General features: G+C 36.1%; 1 protein-coding gene across 1 annotated transcript in view; it reads right to left on the reverse strand.

Annotated features, from left to right (window-relative positions):
* Window positions 1–13,412, reverse strand: part of FMN1 (formin 1) — a 480,791-nt gene that overhangs the window by 205,799 nt on the left and 261,580 nt on the right. Inside the window, exon 7 of the mRNA XM_053711972.1 lies at window positions 7,586–7,730. Coding sequence (XP_053567947.1) covers window positions 7,586–7,730 — 145 coding nt within the window. The remainder of the gene's footprint in view (window positions 1–7,585; window positions 7,731–13,412) is intronic.

Raw genomic sequence — 13,412 nt, forward strand, 5'->3', positions numbered from 1 at the left:
AAAATATTAAAAAATAATATTCATTATACACATACCAGGTATGTGTATAATAGTGTCTGATATGACTATGAATTGTGATTGGTAGCAACATTGATATGTATACTGCTACTTATGTACATATGGTGTTCTTTTGTCCCCATACTTCACTGATCTATATTGTTTCACTTATATGATATCATTGTATATGTTTTAATATGTTGCCATGGCAACCACTTGGCGTTTTTTTCCCGGAGGGGTAGGGTCTCTATGGGATTTGATTGTATAAATTGTTGGTTTGTCACAGTGTTACTTTGTCTGAGGAAGGGGAGAGTCGCCCCCGAAACATCATATTAAACTTTGAGAGTATGTGTTTTTATTTAAAGATACTACACTCAGTATACTCTTAAGCTAAACACAATAGTATGATTAGACCTCCTAACTAATCATAGAAGAAATAGTAAAAAAGGTGTTCTGGGGTTAGAGCTAAATTAAAGCTTAAAAGAGTAATAAGAGAGATAATATCTCTTGATTAAGAGCAATATCTATAATGTTAGTTTCTAACAGAATAATGTCAATATAGAAATGTGGTAAATATAAATAGTTTTAATAAAAATCAATTATACAAATAAAGATGGATGCCGGCATCAATTATATTAGAGTGATTAAATGCAATTCATACAAATATATAGGAATGGTTAAAAACAATTCATACAAAAAAACAAATTGACAAAGATTTGATACATTAAGCTCTAAGGAGAGAATAGCAATATTCACCATGTGTTTAGGTAATATATGCTTGCATGAGTTTACCTTATATACAGATTACTTGTGTATATTCGCTGTTGCAATGGACCGGGACTCTCAATGTTAGATCTTATATTGATTATGGTCTTCTATTTCAGAGACATAGTCTCTGTTTGTCGGCAGTTCTTTTATGGTAAATAGATCAAAGTTCTGACCATAACTTTCACTGCGGTTAGATGTCCGTGTTGTAATAGTTCAAGATGCGTATTACATACGTTGGATAGAGTATCAGCGTGGTTGTAGAATCCTTGTATTTCTGTGTGTAAATTCTCCGTTATGTTAAATCACCTCCAAGTGGTTCCGGAGCAAGGTGGATTGTTTGCTGAGTAACCGCTGTCTTGTATTCACAGCGTTAAGATATAAGAAGGAAAGTGATCAGATCATGGGTTAGGGATTACACTTATAGAACTGCACATGCTTATGATTAGTTCAAAGTACCCAACCTACTGTACTATGTCCAACTTTTATGATATATCCAAAAGTAACAATGTTTCCAAAGAGTGAGCAAAATTCTACGCGTTTCAGCCGCTTGGGCCTTTATCAAGATCAATTAATCAATATAAGATCTAACATTGAGAGTCCCGGTCCATTGCAACAGCGAATATACACAAGTAATCTGTATATAAGGTAAACTCATGCAAGCATATATTACCTAAACACATGGTGAATATCGCTATTCTCTCCTTAGATCTTAAAGGGCCATAATACCCAAATGTTTAAACACTTGAAAGTGATGCAGCATAGCTGTAAAAAGCTGATTAGAAAATATCACCTGAACAACTCTATGTAAAAAAGAAAGATATTTTACCTCAAAAGTTCCTCAGTAGCCACCTCCCATTGTAAAGGATTTCTAAGCAGCATATTAGTATTTCTGTCCCGGGACAACTGAAAGGATGAGCTTCGTGCACTCTCATATTATTTCACCAATCAGGTAAAGGAAGCTTACTATGAAATCTCATGAGAGTTAAGTCAAATCTCATGAGATCACAGTAAGAGTTCATGACCTCAGCACTGCTGATGCTGATTGGCTGCTGTTCATTTCTTCATTTTTTTAATTTTTTTACCTGCAGCTGGGAGCAGCTGAGTATAACTTTTTACACAGAACTTACTCTGCTGAGCTGAGGAGATTGTGAGGTAAAATATATCCCTTTTTTACATAGAGATGCTCAGGTGATATTTTCCTATCGAGGACAAAGTAGAAGACAGGCGCAGCCCAATTCAAGTGCAGGGTAATTTATTGAGACATAAATGCAAGTACACAATACATACTCACAAACGTTTAGAAGATAAAACAGCAAAATAGGTTAAAATGATCCCTCCAGTCGGGTAGTCGTATTTATAGCCCAGGCACAAACATCTCAGTCGGATAATGCGAGGTCTGGGTAAGAGGAGCTGGAACTGTAATTGCTCCTGGTGGTATAGTACAGAAAACTCTACGTACGTTTCGTCTGAGTCCGCTCAGACTTTTTCAAGAGTATAATCAAAATGGTAATAAGCTGACTACCTCACAGGGCTCAGACCTGCTTTATAAAAGAGAGCCACTGTGGGTGGTAAAAGGATTCTCAGCCAATCAAAGACATTGCTAATTGTGCAAACTAATTATGTAAGGCTGAGTCCAATACCAATTGAACGAAGTCCTGATTGTTGCTACTATTGCACACAGTGACTAAAAAACATGTAATAAAAATATTTATAACAGTACCAATTGTATTAGAATGATTATTTAAAAGTATTATTAAAATCATTTCTAAAATAGCCTAAAGGGATACTTAAAAAATTGTATAATAAAAAAAAAAAAAAAATTAAGAATATTAAAAAGAAAAAAAATATATATATATTTAAAGATATTAAGAATAAGTCCCTTAGTCCTAAAGTGAAACAGCAAGTATAGAGAGTTAAAAATAAAATGTCACATAAAAGCTTGTAAATCTAAATCTACATTGAGACCGTGGGGCTGCATGGAGTCAAGTTGGTAAATCCAATATGACTCCCTGCGTCTCAATGTGAGCAGTCTATTGGGATATTTGTTTGCTGGGATCCAATCTATTATTTGTATGTTTAAAGAACTGGGGTCTTTATTGTGGTGTAGCCTAAAATGTTCTGATACGCTATGTGTAGTTAGACCTATCTTAATGTTATTGACATGCTCACTGAGTCTAGTGCGTACATTCCTTTTCGTTCTTCCAATATAGATAAGATTACATTTACAACTAAGAAGATAAACGGCGTAATTGGTGCCGCAATTGCATTTATATTTCATTTTAAAGGATTTCGATCCATTGTGGTTTATAAAAGAATTCCCTGTTTTAATGTAGCTACACATTCCGCACCTACTCACCCCACATCTATATGTTCCTGGTTTTTGTTCCAGCCAAGTTGTAGGTGCAATTTTATCTCTTAAGGCACTGCGTAATTTGGTGGGAGCTAAAATATTTTTCAGATCTCTGTTTTTTCTGAAAGTCACTAAAGGGGTTTTATATAGAGAGGTTCCTAAAATGGGGTCAGCTTTTAATATTCCCCAATGTTTTCTTAAAACATTTTGAATGTCTCTACTGCCTTGATTGTATGTAGTGACAAACCTGACTTCCCTATTAGGATTGTGATTATTCTGTTTGGCTCTAATTTTAGGTTGTAGAATGCTTGTTCTATCCATAATTCTGACCCTTTCTTTTGCTTTTTGTAAATCTTTCGGATCATAGCCTTTCTCCTTAAATCTATTATCCAAAATTGCTTCTTCTCTGTAATAATCGGAATCTTTGGTGCAGTTCCTTTTGATCCGCTGGTACTGACCTAGCGGAATATTCGTTTTCCACCTAGATAGGTGGCCGCTTTTTGCGTTCAAAAACCCATTTTTGTCAGTTGGTTTGCGGTAGTTGGAAACTGCTATTTTCTGATTCTCGTCTACAAATAACACTAAGTCCAAGAATTCTACTTTTTGTTTATCTATTTTGGAAGTGAATTTAAGATTATAGTTGTTATTGTTCATATGGTTCAACAGTTCCCCACAGCTAGTTTCTGACCCCCTCCAAATAATAACAATATCATCTATATACCGATGGTACTTGATTAAATTGCTGCTGTGGGGATTGTTGGCCCAAATGTGCTTAGATTCAAAATTGTCCATATAAATGTTGGCATACGATGGGGCAAAAGTAGTCCCCATCGCAGTCCCTTGTATTTGACAGAAAAATTGTTTCTCGAAAGCGAAATAATTATGATTCAGTATGAATCTGATACCCATTAGAATAAAGTCTAAGTGTTTTGGAGCAAAATTTGCCTTTTGTAGTGTCTCCTGTACCGCCTTGACTCCTGAGTCATGGGGGATACAGGTGTACAAGGAGGACACATCACATGTTATCCAAAAATAGTCATCTTGCCACAATGATGAATTTAACTTTTTAATGGAATTGCATCCATCAATACCTACTTTTTACCACTTGCCTAAGGTGCACAAAACCTTAGTAGCACCTCCCGGTAGGCCAATCATATTGGGTATAGGCTCCCTTACTAATAACCTTTCAATTTATATCGATCATTACCTCCAACCCCTTGTTAAAGAAACTAAGGCCTACCTGAGAGACACCCTACACACCATCAATATCTTTGAGGGATTTGAGTGGCAAGATGACTATTTTTGGATAACATGTGATGTGTCCTCCTTGTACACCTGTATCCCCCATGACTCAGGAGTCAAGGCGGTACAGGAGACACTACAAAAGGCAAATTTTGCTCCAAAACACTTAGACTTTATTCTAATGGGTATCAGATTCATACTGAATCATAATTATTTCGCTTTCGAGAAACAATTTTTCTGTCAAATACAAGGGACTGCGATGGGGACTACTTTTGCCCCATCGTATGCCAACATTTATATGGACAATTTTGAATCTAAGCACATTTGGGCCAACAATCCCCACAGCAGCAATTTAATCAAGTACCATCGGTATATAGATGATATTGTTATTATTTGGAGGGGGTCAGAAACTAGCTGTGGGGAACTGTTGAACCATATGAACTATAACAACTATAATCTTAAATTCACTTCCAAAATAGATAAACAAAAAGTAGAATTCTTGGACTTAGTGTTATTTGTAGACGAGAATCAGAAAATAGCAGTTTCCAACTACCGCAAACCAACTGACAAAAATGGGTTTTTGAACGCAAAAAGCGGCCACCTATCTAGGTGGAAAACGAATATTCCGCTAGGTCAGTACCAGCGGATCAAAAGGAACTGCACCAAAGATTCCGATTATTACAGAGAAGAAGCAATTTTGGATAATAGATTTAAGGAGAAAGGCTATGATCCGAAAGATTTACAAAAAGCAAAAGAAAGGGTCAGAATTATGGATAGAACAAGCATTCTACAACCTAAAATTAGAGCCAAACAGAATAATCACAATCCTAATAGGGAAGTCAGGTTTGTCACTACATACAATCAAGGCAGTAGAGACATTCAAAATGTTTTAAGAAAACATTGGGGAATATTAAAAGCTGACCCCATTTTAGGAACCTCTCTATATAAAACCCCTTTAGTGACTTTCAGAAAAAACAGAGATCTGAAAAATATTTTAGCTCCCACCAAATTACGCAGTGCCTTAAGAGATAAAATTGCACCTACAACTTGGCTGGAACAAAAACCAGGAACATATAGATGTGGGGTGAGTAGGTGCGGAATGTGTAGCTACATTAAAACAGGGAATTCTTTTATAAACCACAATGGATCGAAATCCTTTAAAATGAAATATAAATGCAATTGCGGCACCAATTACGCCGTTTATCTTCTTAGTTGTAAATGTAATCTTATCTATATTGGAAGAACGAAAAGGAATGTACGCACTAGACTCAGTGAGCATGTCAATAACATTAAGATAGGTCTAACTACACATAGCGTATCAGAACATTTTAGGCTACACCACAATAAAGACCCCAGTTCTTTAAACATACATATAATAGATTGGATCCCAGCAAACAAATATCCCAATAGACTGCTCACATTGAGACGCAGGGAGTCATATTGGATTTACCAACTTGACTCCATGCAGCCCCACGTTCTCAATGTAGATTTAGATTTACAAGCTTTTATGTGACATTTTATTTTTAACTCTCTATACTTGCTGTTTCACTTTAGGACTAAGGGACTTATTCTTAATATCTTTAAATATATATATATTTTTTTTCTTTTTAATATTCTTAATTTTTTTTTTTTTTTATTATACAATTTTTTAAGTATCCCTTTAGGCTATTTTAGAAATGATTTTAATAATACTTTTAAATAATCATTCTAATACAATTGGTACTGTTATAAATATTTTTATTACATGTTTTTTAGTCACTGTGTGCAATAGTAGCAACAATCAGGACTTCGTTCAATTGGTATTGGACTCAGCCTTACATAATTAGTTTGCACAATTAGCAATGTCTTTGATTGGCTGAGAATCCTTTTACCACCCACAGTGGCTCTCTTTTATAAAGCAGGTCTGAGCCCTGTGAGGTAGTCAGCTTATTACCATTTTGATTATACTCTTGAAAAAGTCTGAGCGGACTCAGACGAAACGTACGTAGAGTTTTCTGTACTATACCACCAGGAGCAATTACAGTTCCAGCTCCTCTTACCCAGACCTCGCATTATCCGACTGAGATGTTTGTGCCTGGGCTATAAATACGACTACCCGACTGGAGGGATCATTTTAACCTATTTTGCTGTTTTATCTTCTAAACGTTTGTGAGTATGTATTGTGTACTTGCATTTATGTCTCAATAAATTACCCTGCACTTGAATTGGGCTGCGCCTGTCTTCTACTTTGTCCTAGTTTCTGTTCCTGACCGGGTGTTACCTGAGAGCACACACCTTCCACTACGGGCAGCAGCACACCCGGATCTGAACTGCAGAGGTTCCGGGTTCATCAGCTGGGTTGTCCATACCAGCCATCCTGTTGATTCTTGCACCTCCAATTTCCTAATAACAATTACCGGCTTACTGTTTGCCTTCTACTAACCACCAGGACTAAAGCGCTGATACCGGTAACTGGATATTTTCCTATCAGCTTTTTACAGTTATACTGCATCAGTTTCAAGTGATTTAACATATGAGTATTATGTCTTTTTAATGTATCAAATCTTTGTCAATTTGTTTTTTTGTATGAATTGTTTTTAACCATTCCTATATATTTGTATGAATTGCATTTAATCACTCTTATATAATTGATGCCGGCATCCATCTTTATTTGTATAATTGATTTTTATTAAAACTATTTATATTTACCACATTTCTATATTGACATTATTCTGTTAGAAACTAACATTATAGATATTGCTCTTAATCAAGAGATATTATCTCTCTTATTACTCTTTTAAGCTTTAATTTAGCGCTAACCCCAGAACACCTTTTTTACTATCATATTAAACTTTGTTTGATATACTAAAGCCCTTTTTGTGATTTGGATACTACTTTGCCTGCACCCTGGCAGTTGATTGATTAAGTGAGAGTGCACTTCCTAGCTGAATTTATAAATATTCTGAGGAAGGGGTGAATGCCCCGAAACGTCACATATTAAAGTTGATGTGGTTTAAATCCAGAGAGTGCAATTATTATTATTATTATTTTATACTTTGTTATTTTGCACCCTGGTACCTGTCTTTATAGTGAGTGGGAGTGCGCTTTCTACCACTTTATATATAAATATATCTTAATATATATATATATACTGTGTATATGTGTATGTATATATATATATATATATATATATATATATATTTAAATATGAGCTCACAAATAGACAGATACAACCTCACATGTGCTTACCTTCTTGGCCTTTGTTTTCTTCTGATATGATTCTGACAACGGTTTCTTCTTTTGCTGGACATTGGCTTTTGAAAACATCTCCTCAAATTCTTTGGTATCTACAATGCTGGGCTCCTTCAGTATTTCCCATAAGGTGGGGCTGTTACTATTATTAAAAACAAATTATATAAGTGACATTTCATATATATAGTGGTACCTACATAAGCACTAATATTATAGTTAAAAAAAGTAAAACCACTGATCCCCAAACTACAGGGAGTGCAGAATTATTAGGCAAATGAGTATTTTGACCACATCATCCTCTTTATGCATGTTGTCTTACTCCAAGCTGTATAGGCTCGAAAGCCTACTACCAATTAAGCATATTAGGTGATGTGCATCTCTGTAATGAGAAGGGATGTGGTCTAATGACATCAACACCCTATATCAGGTGTGCATAATTATTAGGCAACTTCCTTTCCTTTGGCAAAATGGGTCAAAAGAAGGACTTGACAGGCTCAGAAAAGTCAAAAATAGTGAGATATCTTGCAGAGGGGTGCAGCACTCTTAAAATTGCAAAGCTTCTGAAGCGTGATCATCGAACAATCAAGCGTTTCATTCAAAATAGTCAACAGGGTCGCAAGAAGCGTGTGGAAAAACCAAGGCGCAAAATAACTGCCCATGAACTGAGAAAAGTCAAGCGTGCAGCTGCCAAGATGCCACTTGCCACCAGTTTGGCCATATTTCAGAGCTGCAACATCACTGGAGTGCCCAAAAGCACAAGGTGTGCAATACTCAGAGACATGGCCAAGGTAAGAAAGGCTGAAAGACGAACACCACTGAACAAGACACACAAGCTGAAACGTCAAGACTGGGCCAAGAAATATCTCAAGACTGATTTTTCTAAGGTTTTATGGACTGATGAAATGAGAGTGAGTCTTGATGGGCCAGATGGATGGACCCGTGGCTGGATTGGTAAAGGGCAGAGAGCTCCAGTCCGACTCAGACGCCAGCAAGGTGGAGGTGGAGTACTGGTTTGGGCTGGTATCATCAAAGATGAGCTTGTGGGGCCTTTTCGGGTTGAGGATGGAGTCAAGCTCAACTCCCAGTCCTACTGCCAGTTTCTGGAAGACACCTTCTTCAAGCAGTGGTACAGGAAGAAGTCTGCATCCTTCAAGAAAAACATGATTTTCATGCAGGACAATGCTCCATCACACACGTCCAAGTACTCCACAGCGTGGCTGGCAAGAAAGGGTATAAAAGAAGAAAATCTAATGACATGGCCTCCTTGTTCACCTGATCTGAACCCCATTGAGAACCTGTGGTCCATCATCAAATGTGAGATTTACAAGGAGGGAAAACAGTACACCTCTCTGAACAGTATCTGGGAGGCTGTGGTTGCTGCTGCACGCAATGTGAACAGATCAAAACACTGACAGAATCCATGGATGGCAGGCTTTTGAGTGTCCTTGCAAAGAAAGGTGGCTATATTGGTCACTGATTTGTTTTTGTTTTATTTTTGAATGTCAGAAATGTATATTTGTGAATGTTGAGATGTTATATTGGTTTCACTGGTAAAAATAAATAATTGAAATGGGTATATATTTGTTTTTTGTTAAGTTGCCTAATAATTATGCACAGTAATAGTCACCTGCACACACAGATATCCCCCTAAAATAGCTATAACTAAAAACAAACTAAAAACTACTTCCAAAACTATTCAGCTTTGATATTAATGAGTTTTTTGGGTTCATTGAGAACATGGTTGTTGTTCAATAATAAAATTAATCCTCAAAAATACAACTTGCCTAATAATTCTGCACTCCCTGTACAATTATCTGTAGCCACCACTGCCTTGGTGCCACAAATCACAATTAACCTGAACCACTGTTGTCCCAGTCCCTCAAATCACAAAGTAACACAAATGGCTTTTGACTAATCAATCAGAAAACTGAGCAAGATGAGTTACGACAGTGAGGTAAACCCTCAGCCATCCTAAATGGTTAATCTGATTAACTAACCAGGACAGGATTTTCTTTTTTATGTTTTTAACACATTCATTTTATTTTTTTAATTTGGTGGGCTTTGGTTTTAAGAGAGGGTTATGTGTTAGTGATCTTGTAAAGATATGGCATTATACAGACAGAAGAGTTTAGCTTGGGGGGTTACTTTAAGTGTGTTTTGCAGAGGGTGCAATGTCAATATTAGGGATTTTGCTTAACTGTATTGGAACAGACCTAGAAGTTAAGGTCAACTGAAGTTTGGTGGCCTTAAGAGCTTTTAGGGCAGCACAGCAAATAGTGGTTTCACTTTATTGAGGTCACAGGTTAACTAAATGCAGACGATCATTCATTTTTGATCCACCATATTGAGGTCTTTATACAGAGGCGTAACTAGAAACCACAGGGCCCCGGTGCAAGAATCCAAGAAGACCCCCCCAAAAAAATAATAAATTTGCATAATAACCAACAAATGCACTGCAACAACATAATGCAATAGCACTTAGTCTAAGCTCCAAATGAGCAATTGATTTCTGACAAGTTTTAAAGTTATGTCTATTTCAACTCCCTTTCTATCATGTGACAGCCATCAGCCAATCCCAAAAGGGTGCATATACAAATATGATTTCATTTCTTACACATGCTCATTAGCAGCTAGTGACACAAAAAGTGTACATATAAAAAGACTGTGAATATTTTGTTAATGGATGTAAATTGTAAAGTTGTTTACAATTGCATGCGACTGTCCCTTTAATGTCCCAAAATCAATTAAATTATTTTGTTATTGAGAGTGACAAGCAGAAATGGACTGATTAATAATTTTAAAATATTATATTAGCCTAAAGCCTTTTATCTGCTGAACTGGGGAAGCAGTTGTCTTATAAATAAATACAAGTATGTGACTGTGTGACAAGCCGTTTAGAAATGGAATGGTTATTGATTTAAAAATATATTTGCCTAAGGCCAGACCATTTCTAAACAACTTGTCACACAGTCACAGATTTGTATTCATTTATAAGACCACTGATTCCCTAGTTCAGCAGATCATTACAAAAGGTCTGCACACACAATACATATGCACAGTATATGTCCCCATCCCCCTGCAATAAATGATGCCCTCAGCCCTTCAGCAATAAATGATTCCCCCAGCTCCCCTGCAATAAAATGATGCCCCCAGCAACAAAATGATGCCCCCAGCCCCCTTGCAAGAAAATAAAAAACCTACAAAAAAAAAAACCTAACATTACAGAAAATAATAAAAGATAACTACTCAATTAAAAAATGTTTTAACCGAAAATAACAAACTAAATTATCCAGAATAAAAAAAGTTATTCATATTCTAATACCCACGTTTAAAAAAAAAAAAAAACACACCAAAATAAAAAATAAATACATCTATAAATAAACTACCAATAGCCCTTAAAAAAGGGCCTTTTGTAGGGCATTGCCCTAAAGTCTCTTTTGAAAAGTAAATTAACACATTACCCCCTAACATTACAACCCCCTATTCCCCCCAAACCCCCTAAATAAAAAACTAACAAAAAAAAAACCTAATCTACCCATTGTCCTGAAAAGGGCATTTGTATGGGCATTCAGCTCTTTTTCAGCCAATGAAAAATAAAAAAGCCAAAATCTTAAAAAAATAAAAATAAAAATAACACTAGCCCCAAAATTGGTACTCACCATTGATGAAGAGCGGCAATCCATCCTCATCCCGGCCAGGGGTCCATCTTCTATCTTCATCAGATAGGCAGAGGTTATCGGTGTCACAGAGGTCCTCTTCATGCGGTCTCTAGCCGCACACTGAAGATTGAATGCAATTTATCCCTTTTATATGGGAGTACCGTGCATTCCTATTGGCTGAAAAATTCAAATCAGCCAATAGGATGAGCGCTGCTTACATCCTATTGGCTGATTTGATCAATCTTCAGTGTGTGGCGGGAGATCGCATGAAGAGGACCTCTGTGTCGCCTGGATGAAGATGAGGACTGACCGCGCAGAAGACCTTCGCGGGATCATCCGCCGCCGCCACCGGCATGAAGATAGAAGATGGTCCCGCAATGGATGAGGATGGAGCTGCCTTGATGAAGATCTTTCACAGCTTGGATGAAGATCTTTTGCCGAACTTCAGCAATGGTGAGTAGTGTTAGTTTTTTGTTTGTGTTTTTTTTTTTTTTAGATTAGGGCTTTGTTTATTTTTCATGTTCTGAAAAAGAGCTGAATGCCCATACAAATTTTTTTAGTTAGGTTTTTTTAATTTTAGGGGGGTAGGGGGTTGTAATGTTAGGAGGTAATGCTGTTAACTTTAGGGCAATGCCCTACAAAAGACCCTTTTATGGGCTATTGGTAGTTTATTTATAGATTAGAATTTTTTTTTATTTTGGGGTGTTTTTTTTTTTTATAAAACGGGAGTATTAGAATAGGAATAACTTTTTTTATCCTGCATAATTTTGTTTGTTATTTTCTGCAAAGGTAGTTTTTTATTATTTTCTGTAATGTCAGGGTTTTTTGTTGTAAGGGTAGGTTTTTTTTTTATTTTCTGTAATGGTATTTTTTTCCCTGTAATGTTAGAGTTTTATGTAAGTTATTTTTCTTTTTCTTTTTTGTAACTTTTTTATTTTTAATGTAGTTAGTATCTTTTATTTTTTTTTTCAGTGTATTTTAATTGTGGTTAAGTTAGGGGGTGTTAGGTTAGGGGGCTTAGTTTTTAGTTTAATACTGTGCATTGTGGGGGGTTGACGGTTTAGGGGTTAATAGGTTAATTAGATACGTTGCGTTGTGGGGGGCTGGCGGATTAGTGGTTAATAGGTTAATTAGGTAGTTTGTGTTGTGGGGTGGCAGTTTAGGGGTTAATACATTTTATTAGTATTTGCAACGTGGTGGAATGGCGGTTTAAGGGGTTAAAATGTTTATTTAGTATTTGCGATGTGGGGGTAGTGGTTTAGAGGTTAACTTTTATTATTGATTGTGATGTGGGGGATGTCGGTTTAGGGGTTAACTTTTATTAGTGATTGTGATGTGGGTGATGGCGGTTTGGGGGTTAACTTGTATTAGTGATTGTAGTGTGAGGTAATGGCGGATTAGGGGTTAACTTTTATTAGTGATTGCGATGTGGGGGGATGGCAGTTTAGGGGTTGATATTGCACATGCATTAGGGGTTTGTTAAAGCTTCCAGGGAGTTACAGTGCTTTTAAATATGCGCAAGGGTTGCTGCGCCTGACTATGTGTGGCAAGGTGAAAATGGAGTAAAATATCTCCATTTGCGTAAGTCCTTGCAATGCATATGTCAGTTCTATGTTAGCTTATGGGAGTAAAAATGTTCCCGACGTGTAAAATATACGCGTGTAACTTGTCTGCTGCGCCGAGTATGTGATCGCTCGATTTGACTAAAAACTGGCAACGCTGGATTTTGCGCCCATCTTCAAATATGTGATCGCGCCCTAAGTTAGCTGCAAAAGATACATATATTTCTTGTTAAAGTTTACATTTTCTCAGATATCATTGCTCGCAGTGCTTACAATAGTGGGAATATTAAGTAGCTGGACAAATGAGGTTTATAAAACTTTTATACAAAATAATATTTTTAATACTGGTAACTCTAGATGTCTTGTAGACTCTTTGTGATATCTAAGGTACCATTATGATCTACTTTTATATAAATATGGTTACAACTAAAGTTAATATTTGTAAAATATATTACTAATATAAATTAGTAAGATAGAAGTATATTACTAAATATGTTAATAATTAGCCACTAAATTCTATTTTTAAATTATAGTTATTAATAGACAATTAATATACATATTTAAAGAGATATGAAACCTACATTTTTCTTTTGTGACAGTATA

The sequence above is a fragment of the Bombina bombina genome, chromosome 1 (genome assembly GCF_027579735.1).
Source record: "Bombina bombina isolate aBomBom1 chromosome 1, aBomBom1.pri, whole genome shotgun sequence".
Lineage (NCBI taxonomy): Eukaryota > Metazoa > Chordata > Amphibia > Anura > Bombinatoridae > Bombina > Bombina bombina.